We start from the raw sequence: 20,017 nt of genomic DNA, 5'->3' as shown, positions 1-20,017 counted from the left end.
TAAATCCGTTCAGTTGATTTATTACTGTTAGTTATTTGAAATAGCGGGCGGAGATAAATCATTTCGACTCGTGTTTCTCTACTGGGTGAGAATTTGTTTATTAATAAGTTGTTGAGACACAAATTTCATATTTTACAACAAGTTGGAGTGCCTTAACGTCAATAAATGATATTCAATACATATTTATAAAACAATATCCTTCTCCGCGTATGATTTTCTGTCTATCTGTTGGCAAAAAATTCGAAAACTGCTAAACGGATTTTCATCTGATTTTCACCAACATGAAAATAGTTAAGGTATATAATTCTAAAGGTTTTATGTTCGGTCGGTCAACGGTTGAAGTATGACGAATTTTCGTCATACTTCAGCTAATTGACATACATAAGTCAAGCCGCCAGAGAGCTTTAATACCTTACAAATATAACAAAGCAGTATGCATGGTAATAGTAGTAGCATATTCCTCTTTTGAAGATCTACAAAAAGTCCGCGATGGCGTACCTATATCTATTTTTGCGGTCAATGCTTTCACCTATCTTCTATTGGACGTTATTTGTGAGTACTATGGGCTTCATTTTATCCTCTTATTTCTACGAAGATAGGACTTAAAAAAATTGATAAGGGGTGGCATTTAATGAACCTTATTTTTCTATGAATCTGCGATTTCGATTAATGTTCTGATGAACATACTCCTAATGTTCTGATGTACAAACTTTACTTTGTGTGCGAACAACAAAGAGTTGAATATTATTATTTTATAATTATAAAAATACAATACCACACAAAAATATTTATTGTAGATTACAAACATATTGCGAATTTGAGATAGTAACTGAGAACATGACGTAATCTTGAAGTTTAATATTGTTCAACGTGGAATATCAAAAGGTAAATCTGCAACTACGTACGCAAGTGCGGCCCAAAACGCGGCACAATTTACTACATTCGATTTGTTCTGAGCCGTTAATGTATCAGCTGGAGTGTGATGGAACCACATGTATTGGTCATCTTTAGTTAGTAACGAAGCTCCTGGTATACCTAAATTTATGAATAGTTCTATATCAGTTCCTGTGATATTGTTAGCATCCTTTAGTTTATCTATTGGTGCTGTTAATTTTAAAATATCTGCCATCAAACATTTTAAATCTTGAGACCCCGCTACTTCTAAACCCAGTGGTTCAAACGTGCCAGAGTCTGATTCCATTACGAATTCAATATTATTTATTTCATTTGCATGACGTTTTATATACGAAGCTGCACCTATGTACCCAGGTTCTTCTGAAGTCCACAGTACACACCTTATAGTTCTTTTAGGTCTTAAATTCAAGTATTTTAGAATCACCGGTACGAACCAGCTTATCATCATACCACCTCCATCATCTATAGCTCCCGTACCAACGTCCCAACTATCAATATGCCCTGAAACTATGACCATTTTATCTGGAGTTTCTTTTCCTTTTAGATCAATTATGACATTTCGAGATTCTTTTAAAGTAAAGTTATTCAACATTTTCAAATGAACCAATATTTTATTGCCTCGATTATAAATTCTTTGAATATAATCAGCATCTTCCAAAGTAATAGCAGCTGCAGGTATTTTAGTTATACCGTTCTCATAGAGTACTGAACCAGTATGTGGAGTATATAAAGAGAAAGGTGTTATACTTCTCACTAATGCTGCAACTGCTCCTTGTTTTGCTGCAGCTATAGCACAATTCCGTCGGTACTTGACAGTCTCTTCATAAGTAGTAAAATGAGCATTGAACAGTACAATTTTTCCTTCTGCGTCATTATAGTTAGCTTCTAGTTCTGAAAAACTGTTAACTACAATTACTTCCGCTGTCATACCAGCGGCAGGTGTTGGTACACTGGGTCCTAAACCTAATATCGATATATTTCTTGTATATGGCAATGTCATAGTCAACGACTCATATCCACGTTCCCAGTGAGGCACCTGTAAGAAATAATAAAAGATAGTTAAAGTTAGGTATGATATGTTATAATATCTTCGAAATATACTAGATTCAGACGTTTGTATGTCAATACCGATGTAATTTCATATATATTTTTAAAATTTTAATTTGTTCCAAGAAATTGGCAATAGTCTATGACACAACTTAAGAAGCTGGTAGTGTCCCTAACTTCCCACCCCCGAGTCTGCGAATTTGCTATGAAAACTTCAAGGAAGAAAGAGAAGCTTGGTATTTCATAGCCCAAACCAAGACTCAATCTCGAGTCCTCGTGATCCTTTTAACCACTGGACCAACGAGGCAGCACGATTATAAAGGATACCTTTCAAATAAGAAGTCAAATCCTATTTAATATTATCAATGCGGAAGTTTTTATGGATTTTTGTTACTCTTTAACGCCGCAGCTACTGAACCGATTTGGTTGAAATTTAAAACGAGGATAGACAATACCTTGGATTATTACATAGGCTACTTTTCATCATGGAAAAAGTGGTTCCCGCGGGATTTGTGAAAAATTAAATTCCACACGGACGAAGTCACGGGCGTACGTTATTGAGAGTAACTCCATAAAATAAGATCTCTCTCTCTCTCTCTCTCTCTATAGTCGTTGCTTCATTACTGAAGATCGTGGTCCTGGTAAGATCCCAGCCTCCTGCGGGTCCACGCCTTCCATCGGCTTCTGTTGGTGGCCATAAAATAAGATATAATGTAATAGTGTAAAATATTTACCGTAACATTCTCCGTCCATACATCATTGAAACTGGTGTCCAAAGTAAGATCAACCATGTGATCAATCGCTCTTTCCAACGTGGGACTTCCAGAGGGACGAGCGCCGAATGTATCAATAAACTTGGTATACCTGTTATTAACGTAATAATTCTTTGTACATATAAAGAGTTTGGCGGGAAAAACATACGAATCACATGCAGCTATTTTATTGCTTAAAGTAGAATGTATTTTATTTAATGTATTTCTATGAAGGTGCACAAATGAAGAAAATGAATGAAGGTGCACAAGAGTGTTTTAAGTGATTAATTCGATTTCTTCGACGGACTCTATCATTTTTTTTATTCTTTACAAGTTAGCCCTTAACTGCAATCTCACCTGATGGTAAGTGACGATGCAATCTAAGATGGAGGCGGGCTAACTTATTAAGAGGAGGATGAAAACCCACACCACATTCGGTTTCTACACGACATCGTACCGGACCGCTAAATGCTTGGCGGTACGTCTTTGTCGGTAGGGTGGTAACTAGACGCGGCTTAACTCAACTAAAGATAAATGAATATGATTTGTTTTCTAGAACCTTTACTTACTTTTCATAGAAATCGTCAGCGATTGGATCCGATTTCATAATGTTCGTAATATAATTTACAGCAGGTGTAAAAATAACAAGATTTTGAGCCCGAGTCCAGTTGAAATTACATTTATTTTTGACAGTATAGCTTATAGCTTTTTGTGGAAAATATATTTGTTCTGTAAATTTTGACGAAGAGATAAGAAGCAAAATCGTTTGCAAAATCATTTCGATGTAATTTATATAACTTTCATATTAAAATACGATAAACTGCAGCAATAAATAATTCTGTATTAACGCTAATATGTTTTCATACTACTCTATAAAACATAAATAGTAAGTAAAAGCCATGACAAATTTTCAACAAATGGTTCGTAGGTTAAATTAAATAAACAATTTCTTTAATTTGACAGCCGGCAACAATTGATTATAATACTCGTAATCAAAAAAATTGCTATTCATAAATCATATACTGAACTACTTCTCATATTTGTTATCTATAAAATGAATCCATAATATTTCCCTTGGGCACGCTATCACGCGTGAGTGGTTGGATCGATTTAATTTAATGAAAAAAAAAAAAATCTTTATTCGTCAACTAAGTCTTACAAACAAGTAGCAAGGGCCCCTGTACTAGATGGAAAACCCGTATTACTGGGTGCCCCGCTCATTCACCACACAGATCAACCGTAGTTAACAAATAACAGAATTATAAATTATAATATAATATGTTAAGTGTGTGGTTTGATGTGTTTGTTATTGTCAGGAAAAGGTTCTTCTGACAGAAAAAAATTAAAAAGGGGTAGGGGTAGGGTAGTGGTAGGATAGAGGTAGGGGTAGGGTAGGTGTAGAATAGGAATAGCTGAAAGTTTCACGCAGACCATCACTGCGGGGCAGATATGCGCGCGACCGGTGGCCGCGCATGGTTACGCTAGTCACGGCCGGAGAGTAGCATATGCACATAAGTTAAAGTAACCAGTCGAAACCCTAGGCAGAGGAAGTCACGGCCGGTTTTTATGATTACGAGTTTTATAATCGAAAATATAATTGCACCATTGGATAGCTGAGGAAGTCAACTATCCAATTTTCGATATGTATGATAGTTACGTAACTGAAACAACAAACTCTATCCCCCGATTTTGTAATATTCGTTTTTTTGGAATGATACCACACTATGGAAGCTATTTTAAAGTCGTACTTATTCACGTCAAAAGGGGTTGAAAGTATTTTCGATATAAATCGTACATGTTTTAAGTGACATTTTAGTAAAACAGTTAACGGACTAATGTGTTAATAGATATAAATCCTTATAGGGAAACAAAATTTACACCGATTTTTACGCAGGCGAAGTCGAGGGCGTCCGCTAGTATTTAGATAGAAGAGAGACAGATAACAAAAGAAATATATATCACACAATGCAGTTTACTTTTTTTTTATTCGGAGGCACAAAAGCTAACGAAGGTACCAACAAGGCAGTTAGACAATAGTTAGTGTACAAATTAAAAGCCGGCGACCCTTTTGCAATGACGCGTCGACTTTGTTTGACATTGTTGACAAAATTGCGTGACTGGAGGTTTAATTATAAACTTGGTGTATTGGGTAGTCATCATGAGTAGTTTCTAAACTTAATGTCGCATAAAATTGCGTACTAATGCGGGTAAGAGTTCTCTAATGTTTTAACAAAAATAATTTATAAATAATAAGATGGATTTTTTAAATTCATTGGAAAAGCATGCCTATTTATTCAGTAGCATATAAAAGCCCAGTGGATAAGACTTCTGCCTTCGATTCTGAGGGTAGGTAGGTCCGAATTAGATAGGGGGTGCACCTCAGTTATGTGCATTTTAAGAAATTAAATATCACATGTCTAAAACGGGAAAACCATTATGAGGAAACCTGCTTACCTGAGAAATTGTTTTCCAGCTATGGAAAATCTTTTTCACAAAAAAATTTAACCGACTTCATAATTACAAAAATAAACCAAGATTTAATCGGCTTTAGTTAATGCATCAATGTATTGGCACCGCCTTCAAAGTGATCAGAAGGTAGCACATACGATGTTATTTTTTGTTTTTTGTTTTTGTTTATATTTGTGATTTTGAAGTCGGTTATTTTTTTTCAAAATTGGTTAAGAAATGATGAAGTTATGAGGTACCAAATATTAAAAAAAAAAACATACGCGTTGAACTGAGAACCTCCTCCTTTTTTGAAGTCGGTTAAAATATGTTTGTTTGGCCATTTGTTTATAAATAAAACAACTAACTAAGAAGAAAACTAATGTATTTTAATTACAGCTAATTAATGTTTCAGCATATGGCAAGTCTCCAAGTTATATAATTACACTGCAGTTACAGTTTCGTGTAACCTTATTAAGTAGGTACTCGTAGTGTGCTCAAATAATGTTAAATGGCACTGCGAGTTTATCATTAACTAGGAAAACTAATGACAAGTTCACGTGTGTCGTTAAGTTGCCTTTTAGGGCATCTTGATATGTTCGACGGCCTCCGTGGCGCAGTATGAGCGGTGGATTTACAAAACGAATGTCCTGGGTTCTATCCCCGGCTGGGCTGCTTGAGGGTTTCTTAATTGGTCCAGGTCTACCACCCTACCAGCAACGTACGTGTCGTGTCAGCCAGCGTGGTTTACTAAGGCCTAACCCCTCTCATTTTAAGAGGAGACTCGTGCTCCACAGTGAGCTGAATATGGATTGCTGATGATGATGATGAATTAATACAAAACCGGCCATTAGTTGTAACAAAAAAAAATCAGTTGTCTGTAAAGACGGTTTACTGACGATAGTTGAACGTAACAACGTTAGAAAATACTAATGGAATGGTTGCATTTTTCAAAAGAAAATTTTTACTAACGCATTTAAAACAATAAATAAATAAAATAATGTTCGTTTTTCTAAAATACTGTTTAATAATCTTCATAGACCAGAATATACTTTAATTCTTGTAAATAAAAGTTGGCAACCCTAGAGCCAGGGAACGACACATGACGTCATATTTTTTCGAATGTGCAGTCTCCATCGAATTATAAGACGTTGTCACGTCAAAAATAAAACCTCATAATATTCAAATCCTATTAAAGCTTGTTTACACGTGTGTTCCAAATAGCTATACAAATACGCCAAGCTGTAAATGTATTGTAATTAATTTAAAATGGGGAGTCAAGCCTTTTTCAACGGTAACTAGGTAAAGGACGCTTTCAGTTAATTAATTATAGGCATGCACGCTTAAAGGTTACATGTCTCCACGTCTATTCATAATCGTATTTATATGTGTTTACTTGAAGCCGTGCCCGTAGCCTTGTGGATATGACCTCTGCATCCGATTTCGGAGGGTGTTCGAATCCGGTCCGGGGCAAGCACTTTTCAGTTGTGTGCATTTTAATAAATTAAATATCACGTGTCTCATACGGTGAAGGATAACATCGTGAGGAAACCTGCATACCAGAGAATTTTCTCAATTCTCTGCGTGTGTGAAATCTACTAATCCGCATTGGGCCAGCGTGGTGGACTATTGGCCTAATCCCTTTCATTCTGAGAGGAGACTCGAGCACAGCAGTGAGCTGAATATGGGTTGATAATGATGATAATGATGACTTGAAGAACTCTTGCCTTTTTCTTGATACTTACTTAATTTTAATTATCAGTGCATCCGGGATCCATAGAACATTTTTTACAACTGATTACTATAAAGTTATTTTGCGTAAGTAGTTTCATCTCGTTGAAACGATCAACTTTTTTATTTACGAAAATTCTTGATTCTGGTAGCTAACTAAGTTACCAGGAAATAAAAATTTCTGAGCGTCGGAACGAGTACCACGCATTTTGTAGGACATTGTGGCTGTTAAGTTGTATAACTGTTATTGCCGCTTTGCAACGACTTGCGGTACTGACGGCTTCAGTGTGCTCGTGGCGTTCGAGCCGTCCACATCTCTTGTTGTGTAATTCTTTATGGGTTACTTGGGATAGGTGGGGAGAGTGACTTGAGTGGAAAAGGGGAGTGTTAGTCGACTATCAAAGGATCCTTTAACCCTACACACATCGTTCATAAGTACGTGACTTCACTCAAGGTCATTCTCTGCCATTCTAGGGTCTTATTTTGGTTACAGCTTGATTTGTTGATGAAGTTGTCCTGACAAGTGTTGTGAATCATAATATTTTTTTGACATTAGTTTTCTTATATTTGTAATCACTTTTGAGTCCTATAATATAACTATTAATTAAACAACAGCCTATTAAATAAAATAATGATAAAGGTAAAATAATTCTAAACACGCGTCAAGACTCGCACGTTGTGTATCGCGGGCAGGAAGACGGAAGGTGGCCATGAATAATTCACGCGGTTCCCTTTGTGGCAGCTAATCCATTTAGACTGGAGATATGCGGGAATATCTCCAAATAGCTTGACGTTAAGATGTCATATGGGGATGGTATAGAATGTAAATTTCTTTAATTTTCTAAAAGAAGAATGTGGGAAGTGAATTTTTGTATTTTATAAAATATCACGTGTTAATCGCACTATTATAAAGGCGAAAGTTCGTGTGTAAGTGTGTAAGTATGTTTGTTCCTCTTTTACGCTGCGGCTACTGAAGCGATTTGGCTGAAATTTTGACAGGAAATAGATTTTACTCCGGATTAACACATTGGCTACTTTTCATCCCGGAAAAATCCATAGTTTCCCGAGATTTGTGAAAACTGATGATTTTGATGATATGAATGTTTGTTCCTCTTTCACGCCTCGACTACTGAACCGAATTAGCTGAAATTTGGTATTAAGATATATTATAGCCTGGATTAACACATAGGCTACTTTTTATCCCGGAAAAAAACCATGGTTCCCGGGGATTTGTGGAAACTGAATTCCACGCGGACGAAGTCATCCGCTAGTTTATAATAAAACACGACAAAACTTCACGTGATACAACGTCGGAGTTTGTCCGACATGTTTCAAACCCATACAGGGCCCTAGTCATGAGCTGGTTCTTGCAACACGTCCTTTTTGATTGGATCGTGCTGCGTTGCAAGAACCAGCTCATAACAAAGGGCTAATTAAATTCTATAATATTACGTGTCTCAAAAGGTGAAGCAAAAACATCGTGACGAAATCTGAACCTACAATTTTCTTAATTCTCTACGTGTGTGAAGTCTGCCAACCCGTATTGAAAAGTTGGAGGTGCTTGCCCCGGACTGGATTCGAACCCACACCCTCCGGAATCGGAGACAGAGGTTATATCCTCATATAGAAAATATTTCAAACTATTTCCTTTTAAGTTATGTAATATATAATAAAAGAGTTCCCATTGAACTAAAAATGCATTCATTAAATGTTGCTATAATTACTCACGTTAAATTAAAATTCATTCCACTAAATGAGAGCAGCGAACGTACCTACCTCTTGAGCATTCCTGAGTTTTTATATCTCGAGAGAGTACTGGACCAAAGTCAAAAGAGTAATTGTAGGCGATAAATAATGCAAAGGTGTTTTACAGGAACGTGTAATTTTATTTTATACTCCCCGAGATGCTGTCGGTACTCAGAGAGGGAATAGTAAATAGGGACATTTCACACGCGGTCGGTTCTTTTTTCAATTTAATGATTCTTGGCTTCTCACCTGATACTAAGGGCTGGTTTCACTATCTTTTGATGTCTTTTGAAGTGTTGGATAGTCTAAACGTAAAAAAATCATCATATCAGCCGATGGACGTTCACTGCAGGCCTTTTCTAAGAACTTCCAAACATCACGATATTGAGCCACCTGCATCCAGCGAATCCCTGCGACTCGCTTGATGTCGTCAGTCCACCTGGTGGGGGGTCGACCAACGCTGCGCTTACTAGTGTAGTCGCCATTCCAGCACTTTGGGATCCCAACGTCCATCGGCTCTTCGAATTATGTGCCCCACCCATTGCGCTTCGCAAATCGTTGAGCTATGTCGGTGACTTTGGTTCTTCTGCGGATTTCCTCATTTCTTATTCGATCACTCAGAGATAATTCTAACATAGCTCGTTCCATCGCCCGCTGTGTGACTCTGAGCCTTCTTATGAGGCTTATAGTTAGTTAGTGATGTCAAAAGACAAAATTTGTGTAGCTATCCGACAAATATCAGACGGTGGTAAAAACTATACAACGTGTTAGGTAAATGGTATAACATCCAGAAATGTACTCATATAGTTCGATTTTATAAACACAATTATGTGTATATAATAATTAATTAACTAACAAAAAAAAATAACTAACTAACTATGTGTAAAATATATAGTACCAGGGAGATTTGGCGAAATTTGGAATAGTGATAGATTTGGTCTGATAAAACACTCTAATACCGATATTCAAACAGAAACGGTACGCGAGTGAAACCGCGGGGCGCAGCTTGTAGAAAATGTAATTGTCCTACCGTAGTGTATTATGCGGAAGCCGTTTCTTTAGGTATGGTTCATAAACTTTTTTCGTCGACTTGTTTTGTCCTTTCCCTGGCCTTTACTAAACATTAAGTATAATATTATGTAAGTACATACTATTGGGTATAAAAAAATTGTAGTTTTTCCATCCAAAAAGTGTTTTTTGTTAGGTTACTAGAAAATCTTCGTTTTTAAAACCGATAAGCTGTGATTTCGATTGCCAGCTCTTTTAATTTAGGCAGACAAATATCATTAATTTGTAAATTGGATTATGTCTGGTCAGCGGCCATGATCTTTACTAAACGTGAGGTGAATTTCTGATAAAATACTATTATTACTTTTATAATATTATTACTTTTACTCTACTATGATTATTCCTCGTTCAATAAAATAAAGATGTAAAGTGTTTTGGTGTTGTAGGGGGTAATCTCTGAATACACTAAATTAATTTTGTTTTTTTTATTACCAAAAGGCCACGTTATTTGTGAATGTCATACGTTATATTTTATCATGTTATTCTTACTGAAACGGGAACACGAAGGTGAAACCTCGGGGCGTCGCCTAATAAAAAACAAACTTAATATTTTTTTTTCATCATTATCAACCCATATTTGGCTGAATTCGAGTCTCCTCTCAGAATGAGAGGGGTTAGGCCTATAGTCCATCACGCTGGGCCGATGCGGATTGGTTGATTCACACATGCAGAGAATAAGGAAAATTCTCTGATATGCAGGTTCACGATGTTTTTCCTTCACCGTGATATTTAATTCTTTAAAATGCACGCAACTGAAAAGTTGTAAGTGCATGCCCCGGACCGGCTTCGAACCCACACCCATCGGAGGCAGAGGTAGTATCTACTGGGCTATCACGACCTAACTTAACCGAATAATATTATAGTATTCCACGAGAAAGACATACTATTAATATTTGTTCGTCGTGCTGTAATAAGAGGTGCTATTTGTTAAAGGGTACGTGATGCGGCGTTAGGGGGTAGATAATAGACGTGGGGTAGGTTAGACCCGACTTATTAATATCAAATCTAATATGCGACTCGTGTTGCAGGGAATAACAAGAAAGTTATAAGCATATCTAGGCGAGAGTCGTACATTACAAATGATTAAGGAAATAAGTTACATAATTACGCCATTTCTGACTTGGCACACCCAAATACCATAATAGGTACAATATAATGTCGTTGATAATATCTTGCATTTGACATTTAAGGGACCACAACCACAAAACGCCGCTGCTGGCATATATTCTGTAGTTATCATACATTTTATATGGACGCCAGTGGCCGCCACACGCTACAGTCGTCGCTGTTCGTTTCTTGTGGCCCGCACCGGCCACTAAACGCCGACACAAAACGCAGCAACGCCGTATGAGTTAAAAAAGTAGTAGCCACCGACCACAGGTGTCGACCACCGGTCACAAGTGGCTGTCGCGCGCTTCAGCTACTTTTGTGGTCCCTTCTTGCTTCTTGTGGCAGCGTTTGTAGCTGTTGTGTGTGGCCCGTGTGCGGCGACATTAATTCAGTTTTCCTCAAAACGCGTGCCGCGGAAAAATAGGCTGTTTTTAAATACGAGGGTACATTACTGGACGACTTATGAAGAGATGAGTGCGTCGTGAACAGTGGCAGTCTTTTGTAAAATCATCTGCACATTACCTACTTGACTTACTTTTACAGATCCGAATGATTTGAATGTTACTTTAAATATTACTTTGTATGTTTATTGTACTATGTAGTTATCAAAGAACAATCGATTTAAAATTGTTAACAATTTTTGATAAGCTTTTTCAAGTGTTAGTAAACTCAGAACCCAGACAACAAAAACATTTCGTGCGAGCCGACTGGATCATGCACCAATGATATTTTATACTATAGACATACAAAATTACCGCAAAAAGTGATGCGAATTAAGCTACTCCACTGAGCGCACACAGGTGCAATTTTCTGTTTACTTACATTATATATTTATGCATACTTATATAGTGTTTATACTTCCTGAACACACAACACCACACTGTAGACAATATTTAGGTATTAATTATTTAAATAATTTTCTTTGTTTACATAACGACTAAATGAAATTAGGATAAGTAGCCACCTTTGTTCGCATCAGTTTCGACGCGTTAGTGACAACTAATAGTATCTATAAAATTTTTGATCATGCGCAGATACGCACCATGCATTTATACCCTCCGTTTTCGCTCGTTTTTAACATCGTCATCAACCCATATTCGGCTTACTGCTGAGCTCGAGTCTCCTCTCAGAATGAGAGGGGTTAGGCCAATAGTCCACCACGCTGGCCTAATGCGGATTGGCAGACTTCACATACGCAGAGAATTAAGATAATTCTCTGCGTATGTGAATGTTTTTCTTCACCGATTGAGACACGTGATATTTAATTTCTTAAAATGCGCACAACTGAAAAGTTGGAGGTGCATGCCCCGGACCGGATTCGAACCCACACCCTCCGGAATCGGAGGCAGAGGTCATATCCACTGGGCTATCACAGCTCTCTCACAGAGAGTTTTTAACATCGAGGGTTACAAAAGAGAAGCAAGAAGGAAAATCGTTTTTGTGCCTTTTAGAGCCGGAAAATGTTAAATAAGTTGTAAGTTGTAAAGCTAGCGATATTTCATGGCAAACGAACTGGAACTAACGCGCTGAAGCACTCTATACTTTACAGACGGCGGCCCGCGCTTCCATTTTAGGGCAACAAACATCTATGGACTGTTTTACAATTTATGCTAACCTGAGTATTTTTTTTATAGCCGTGATAGCCCAGTGGATATGACCTCTGCCTCCGATTACAGAGGATCTGGGTTCGAATCCGGTCCGGAGCATGCACCTCCAACATTTCAGTTGTGTGCGTTTTAAGGAATTAAAATATCACGTGTCTCAAACGGTGAAGGAAAAACATCGTGACGAAACCTGCATACCAGAGATTTTTCTTAATTCTCTTCGTGTGTGAAGTTTGCCAATCCGCATTGGGCCAGCGTGGTGGACTATTGGCCTAGCCCCTCTAATTCTGAGAAGAGACTCGAGCTCAGCGGAGAGCCGAATATGGATTGATAATGATGATGATGATGATGACTATTCGGTCGTCGGTCCAGTTAACGTATTCAGTAGCGGGTTATGAGGACCGGGTTCATATCCTGGGTCAGAATATTGAGTTATTAGCTGAATATTGATGTTATTTTTAGGTTATGTCAAAGCAAACTTTGCAATTCAATTTGAGGTTTTGAAACCACCTTGCATGTTTACGATACTCAATACCATTTTTTGGTAAACAGCAAATTATTGAAGCACTCCAGGGAAACAAAAAGATAAAAATTAAAAGACACTAAACTAAACTAGCTAAAGATTAAAATAAAACAACTATGTATTTTAACTTCATAATTGTTATTAACTTCATATTATTACACGTGTTGGTCCAGAAGTATGCTTATGTGGTTTTGAATAACTAGTTCCTGGGCTATGCAATATCAGTATTGATCTTTTAGTTTATTCTTCTAATAAACTTAAATGATATTTTATAAAATTTAATCATCAGAAAACATGAGCGATTATTCAGAAGATTATTTCATTCAAAAAATTAAACGCAATCGTGGCTCGATAACAGAAATATGAGTGTTTTATTTTGTAATTCAAGAACAACCCCATTCCATTATAATTTTTAAATTAAAACTCTCACAGCTCGGAGTTAGAAAGTTGGTGGTCTTACACCCCGTGCCTCGTAGAGCACGTAAAGCTGTCGTTCCTGGTCATTATCATTAACATCTAATAATGGTCATTAATGAATTTAGCATCCCCTATGCCCACCAACCTGCATTACAGCAGCGTGGCGAGTTTAAGAATACCCCCTTTCCGACGAGGGAGGCCTGGCTGTTGACAATGATGATGATGATGATGATGACGACATCTTTTTGTCTAAAGATAAATAAAATGTGATATTTAGTGATAATAGCAATAATGTGATAAAGATTTTAAATGTTTTCAATTAGTAAAGGCGATTAAAAATAGCTGTGACCTTGACTTCTCTGATATTGAATTTTTAGTTTTTGTTTCTCTAGAAAATAACTTTTTTTTAGATATAGGTATACTTTTCGTACCTCTAACCCACTTCAAGGAACAAACTTCCATTCTACTATAGAACAGTGGGATTTAGAGCTCAGAAACAGGCTTATGTTTGTTTTTTGTTTTGTTTCTATGTGGTGTACAATTCTATTATTTTCATGTAATGACGTTCATTTAAAAATAAAAAACTAATGTTGATGATTTGATGAGTTAGTTATAAATTAATATCATAAGTCATATAAATTAGTTAAATACTTTTATATAAAAATACTAGACAAAATCTTTTGTCAGAAAATAAAGTCTAAATACGTCAATTGTAATAATCATAATTATTCCAGCCTCCGCCGTTATGCATGAAGCCTTGTCCTCCGTTATTATTGCTTCCACCTCCTCCGTTATTATTGCTCCCGCCTCCGTTATTATTGCCTCCGCCTCCGTTATTATTGCCTCCGTCTTCGTTATTATTGCCTTCGTTGCCTCCGTTATTATTGCCTCCACCTCCTCCGTTATTCATGCCTCTGCCTCTGCCATTCATGCCTCCAAAACCGCCGGGAAAACGTTGTGGTCTCCATTGACGCCACCGTGCGAATGGATTATCATTTGCTTGAATGTGAACCTGATTGGTGTTGTTTGTTCCGGTACCAACGTAGTTGATGGTGCATCCAACGCAGTACTGGTGTGGTGGACGTTCGCCAGATGGCCCTAATGATGAGTTATTTTGATTTATGCTTCCACTGCTTGGCTGCATGTTGCCACCACCATAGTAGTTGCCGTAATCGGGATTGCCGCCACCTAAGTTGCCAAAATACTCTGCCCACGATTTTCCACAATATGTCATGCCCATGTTGCCAGCTCTACTGTAATAAAAGTCATGCGCATTAGAAATGAAAAACTTTGTACTATATGAGAGTTACTCTTAAAACAACTATATATATGTAGATAATTTATAGAGAGTTCCAATTTTAAATAATCTTACTCATTCATATATGAATAGCAATTGTGTTAAAGAAGAAGAATTTCTTTGACTCCAAAGTCCAACTAAGAATATATTAATATATGAAGCTATAATATAATCACAACCGCCGTAAAAATCCATTGACATTAAAGTGTGAACAAGTGACAAACAATAAACACTTAAACATAAATGAATCACTGACGTAGGAGTATAGTGTTATTATTTTAAATCAGTTTGACATTTGTGTATTGACTGACAACGACACGTAAAATCAAACGCCAGGCAACAATGATTTATTGTATTTGCCTTAAGAATATACGAATAACACCGATGTGAATGTCATTATGTCTATAATTAAAGTAATAATTAGTAAACAATAATTAATTAGTGTTGAAAGAAGTGTTTCTTGGAGCGACTTAAGAAATTATGATGAAACAATATATGTACACATAAACGACGATCATAAAGACTATTAGCAGAACCTCGCGATTTGGCGTAGTGACCATTCCCGTGGTAGTGTGGGGTTAAAATAAAGCCAATGGTATTCTTAATAATGTAGCTTTTAGTTGGTGAAAATAGCTTTTCAAATAAGTCCAGTTGTTTTGAGTTTATCCTTACAAACAATAATATACAAAACTTTCTCTATAAAGTATTACTGCAGATGTAGATTGGCAAAAGCAAAAATGCAATAAACAAAATCACAATAGCAAAGTTAAAAAATTACTGTAAAAATTCAAGATTTTCTTCTTATTAAAATATTTTTTCTTTTTATTTAGTTTAAAGCAGTTACTTAAAACAGTGTTTAAAGATTTATTTGCTTACCATCGCTGTGGTTTCGCGTTGGTTATTATTGTATACAAGGCAACATAGATAAGCGTGCACAGATACGCTTTCATGGTTAAGCTTAACCTCAAAACGACTGAGATTATTATTCTGGTGCACCGAAAAATATGTTTCCGATTTAACGGCCTCCTCTAGACTGAAGTACGTAGGTCTTGTTATATCATGTTACAGACCACATTATATTGACCTCAATGATAACATAAATAGCAACAAAAAAACCCGATGTAGTAAAGTTGAGAAATGGATTTTCCATAATGATTTATTTATTTAATCTAACTAATAACTTTTTTTAACACCAAACTGTTTACTTAAATTTCGACTCAAGTATTTTCTTGCTTTAAAAATTATCTGGGTCACAATGGGCCAATGATTTTAATTAACGACGTAGAAACGCGATTGACAATCGGTTTTATACCGGAGGTTAGGTAGATTGTAACAAAAATTCTTTAAGATGAATATCTCTATTAAATGAATAATATAACTGTAAAAGGTCAAATTATTATTAAAGATATTTTGAAAGTTTTACTTGGAGGGCATTATTCGATACTGATAAGCCATAAATGTTTTTTTTTAATTTTTTGCCGGTCTGTCTGGCAATCTGTCCGTTTTTTTGTTGACCGGGCATCACGCTGAAACTACTGAATTCAAAGTAAACTAGAGACCATAACACGAAGAAGGTTATAGGATACTATTCCATTCTTTTTTTATGTTGAGATATTAAAATTAGACTATGTTAAACTTCTAACTGCCGATAAGACTTCGGCAACCATTATAGTATTAAATAGTCATTTGTTCAACAACATTGCAAAGTCCATTTAATACATTTTTAATAGCCCACTTTAGGTGGGTCTAATAGGGCTTTTAATTCTTACAGGAGAGGGCATTTAGAGCTTACATCCAGCACACAGCCTCAATGCGGGCTGGTGGGTTAAGGGTGATAATGACTTCAACGACTTGATGGTATAATATCGCGGTGAAAGCTCTTCTTATGCTAAGGTGTGTTTGAAATTCTCACTTTGAGTTTGCGGCTATAATAAATAAAATGCACTTTGTTTTTTTATGTAAAATTAAAAAAAAACTATTCATAATGATTTTTTAATTTAATGTGCTTTTCCGAGCACATTAGATTCAAATGCGGTGGCAATGCTCCTGCAATTTATGAAGTAGTTCAACAAAATTGCCACTTGCAATAGAATGCTAAAACCGACTAAGACAAAGTAAACAGAGTACAAACTGCCAAAGGATAGAACAATAGGATTTCTTATCTTGCAACACTAAACAAAACCAGCGAATCGTAAAGCGGTGATCAGAGATATACGGATTTGCAGTCCCAATTGGTAATGACAAAAGCTCTTGAGTACTCAATGGGACTAGCCCGGGTCCGGTCTTTGAAGGCTTACTTTTGCTTCATCCTTGATATTCATGACGTAGCCACTTTATCTTCAAGGAGGAATGACCCTACCTTTCAAGACGGCTAGGCCGGTACGTCTGAAACCATTTGATATATTGTACGTGGTTAACGAACCAGTTTATTTTTGTCAGTCTATTGAAAAAGTTTTATGAGACTATTAAGGCTTTTTTATGATCTGTCTAGGTTGTTTATTACCTAGATAGATTAATACATGTTTTATAGATTATGCATGGAAAATGGTAGAGTACCTACAGTTGTCTTTTACGATCGATTTTAATTACCACCATTATCTAATATCACATTATACAAAACATAATTAGTTTACAATCAGGTTTGAAACCTCAATGTAGGTTTCAAACCTGATTGTAAACTAATTGAAATAAATGAATTTTGACTTTGACTTTGACTTTCAGTTAGTCAGCTCAATGCTCATTTATCATTTCATTCGTGGTGGTGGTGGTCGTGGTGTCAAAATGGTCGTTGTTTCACCATCATCCTCATAATCATTAGTCTTTTTTATATTTTAGACCTGGCATACTTCAATGCCAGGTCAGCTTTCCGTATATGAGGGTATTTTTAGCAATAGATCCACCTGCTGCATTGCGGGTTGGTGGGCTTCTACTGATAATATCTGCCTCAATAACGATCACTCATTATCATTTCAAGCCGATGGACGTCCACTGCTGGACATAGGCCTCGCCCATAGACTTCCAAACACCTCGGTCGCGAGCCGCTACCAACCAGCGGCTCCAACCCGCTTGATGTCTTCGGTCCACCTAGTGGGGGTCGACCAACACAGCGTTTTTGGTGCGGTTTCGCCATTCCAGCAACTTGGGACCCATACGTCCATCGGCCCTTCGAACTATATGCCCTGCTCATTGCCACTTCAGCTTCGCGACTCGCTGAGCTATGTCAGTGACTTTGGTCCTTTTACGGATCTTCTTATTTCTGAGTCGAACATATCATTATCAGATGTAAGTAATAAATAATCAGAAGGCTTAAATTGTTTTCTGATGCACTCATAATCTCACCTGTTATTTCGTAGCGTGAATGGCAGAGTGGTTAGTAGCTACGACCGATGCCGTTGAAAACTACAGCAACTAGCCAAAGGGGTCATCAGAATAAATAATGTCTACATTTACACAAGCCTTGTTCATAGCTTAGATTTTGGTTATTACCCACTCGTGTAATAAAAATAAGCTGATCCAAGAACTTCATTAGTAATTCTAGACTTACACTAGTATTTGTTTTTTTTAATAATGTTATCGGTTGCAAAATACATGCGATCCGCGTAATGCAATAGTCACATATTTTTGTTGGTGACATATTCTTTCAAGTGCGAAATTCAGCGAATTCAGAAGCGGCTTTCGCGTCGATTGCAACGTTGATCAATCGTTGAAATTATATTTTTGATATTGGTGCGCTGTTGAAACTAGGGCACAGCAGGTTGAGACCAATATTTTAATTTAAATCGGTATAGGCATAATAGTTGAAGAGCTGGTGACTATTTCGGTGAAGTCATCTGTAGGTATCCTAATTAATATTATAAAACCATTAAACATTTTTTCACCATTGGAAGCTACATTACCAGTGAGTAATTGTGTATGAAGTGGTGGTGGTATGTACTTAACTTAGTTACTTTCGGCTTAGTACAGAATTTATTAGAAGAAAGATAGCTCATCATTACACAGCCAGACCCCGGGAATAAACTTTTTATCGTATTTATGAAGATACTAGCGGACGCTCGCGACGTATTCCACATGTTATTCCGATCCCGCGGAAACTATGATTTTTTCCGGGATCAAAAGTAGCGTTTGCGTTAATCAAGAGAAAAATATATTTCCATTCCAAATTTAAGCAAAGAGTAGAATTTATTTCCATTCCTTTCGGCCAAATCGCTTCAGTAGCCGCAGCGCAAAGGAGAAACAAACATACACACTTACACAAAAACTTTCGCCATTATAATATTAGTGTGATGTGATAATTGATGTAACAGTTGATAATTTTTAGCCACTTATTCGTTGTCTATAAAGCTGCTCACTATTGACAAAACTGACCGAACATATTGGAACACATTTCGATTTTCGTGTGATTTTCGTTTAATATCGCAAAAGCAAACAACTATATGTCACTCATCGAGCAGGAAAACAACAGGACGACGTCGCTTATTAATATTTATTGCTCATTGTTATTTAAATTGTATTTTATACGTCATGAATATGGATGTTTTCGATGAGTGTATTACTTTGATAATAATAAATCCTCTTTTCCGCTTGATTTACTTTTTTGTTTTCTATGAATATTGAAATTATGAAAGCTAACAAAGTGACTATAGAGAGTGTTAAACAGTATCTTCATTTCCCACTGTTCGTTATAAATTTTCACTTATTGTTAAATTTTCGGGACATACAGATGCCTCGCGCTTGTGCAGTTTCTGTTCCCGTTGGAATACAAGGATCAAAGATTGTTTGTTACTCGATGTAGATTTCTTATATTGAAATGAGTTTTAAAATCGAGCAATTAGTTTTTGAGTTAAATTATAACCAAGAAACAAAATTAAAACCTCATTAGAATATTAGCTAAGATAAAGATTACGGGATCCTAGAACTTTGAAAGGATTAAAAATAATTAATATTCATATTTACTTTTTTATATATATAGGTTATTCAAGATTTTTCAAATTTCTACCTCTAAAAGGGGTTAAGTTTTTTTCAATATAAAACTTTCATATTTTGAGTTACATTTTTTTCAATGATTATATCGGACTATTATACATAAAACATGTGAAAATATAAATAGAAAGGGGGTGAAGAAGGGGTTGAAAATAGGTACATGAATTTCCACGCGGACGAAGTAGCGGACGTCCGCTAGTATAAGATATAAACGCAGAATAGGCTTTATAGAATTTAATGAACCTTTAATTATAAATAACTATAGGTATAAAAAATAGTCGTTCATGAAGTTCATTTTTAACGAACTTCTTCGAATATTTAAGTCAATTTGAACTACTGATTGCACAAGAAGATACTAGCAAGATTAATATTCAGTAGAGAC

The 20,017-nt window shown here is 36.3% G+C and overlaps 2 protein-coding genes across 2 annotated transcripts; both read right to left on the bottom strand.

Moving 5' to 3' along the window:
- Positions 1–865: 865 nt before the first annotated feature.
- On the bottom strand, positions 866–3,321 carry LOC112055284 (carboxypeptidase Q-like). The gene is made up of 3 exons (XM_024095311.2): positions 3,284–3,321; positions 2,697–2,826; positions 866–1,951 (listed from the first exon to the last, which is right to left on the bottom strand). Exons 1-3 carry the CDS (start codon positions 3,319–3,321, stop codon positions 866–868), a joined length of 1,254 nt encoding a protein of 417 aa, XP_023951079.2.
- Positions 3,322–13,060: 9,739 nt separating this feature from the next.
- Positions 13,061–15,691, bottom strand: LOC112055711 (N66 matrix protein). The gene is made up of 2 exons (XM_024095898.2): positions 15,532–15,691; positions 13,061–14,611 (listed from the first exon to the last, which is right to left on the bottom strand). Exons 1-2 carry the CDS (start codon positions 15,603–15,605, stop codon positions 14,065–14,067), a joined length of 621 nt encoding a protein of 206 aa, XP_023951666.2. The 5' UTR covers positions 15,606–15,691; the 3' UTR covers positions 13,061–14,064.
- Between the last annotated feature and the right edge of the window lie 4,326 nt (positions 15,692–20,017).

Source organism: Bicyclus anynana, chromosome 6 (genome assembly GCF_947172395.1).
Source record: "Bicyclus anynana chromosome 6, ilBicAnyn1.1, whole genome shotgun sequence".
NCBI lineage: Eukaryota > Metazoa > Arthropoda > Insecta > Lepidoptera > Nymphalidae > Bicyclus > Bicyclus anynana.
Note: the sequence above shows the minus strand (reverse complement) of the source record. Positions and strands in the feature narration are given on the sequence as shown.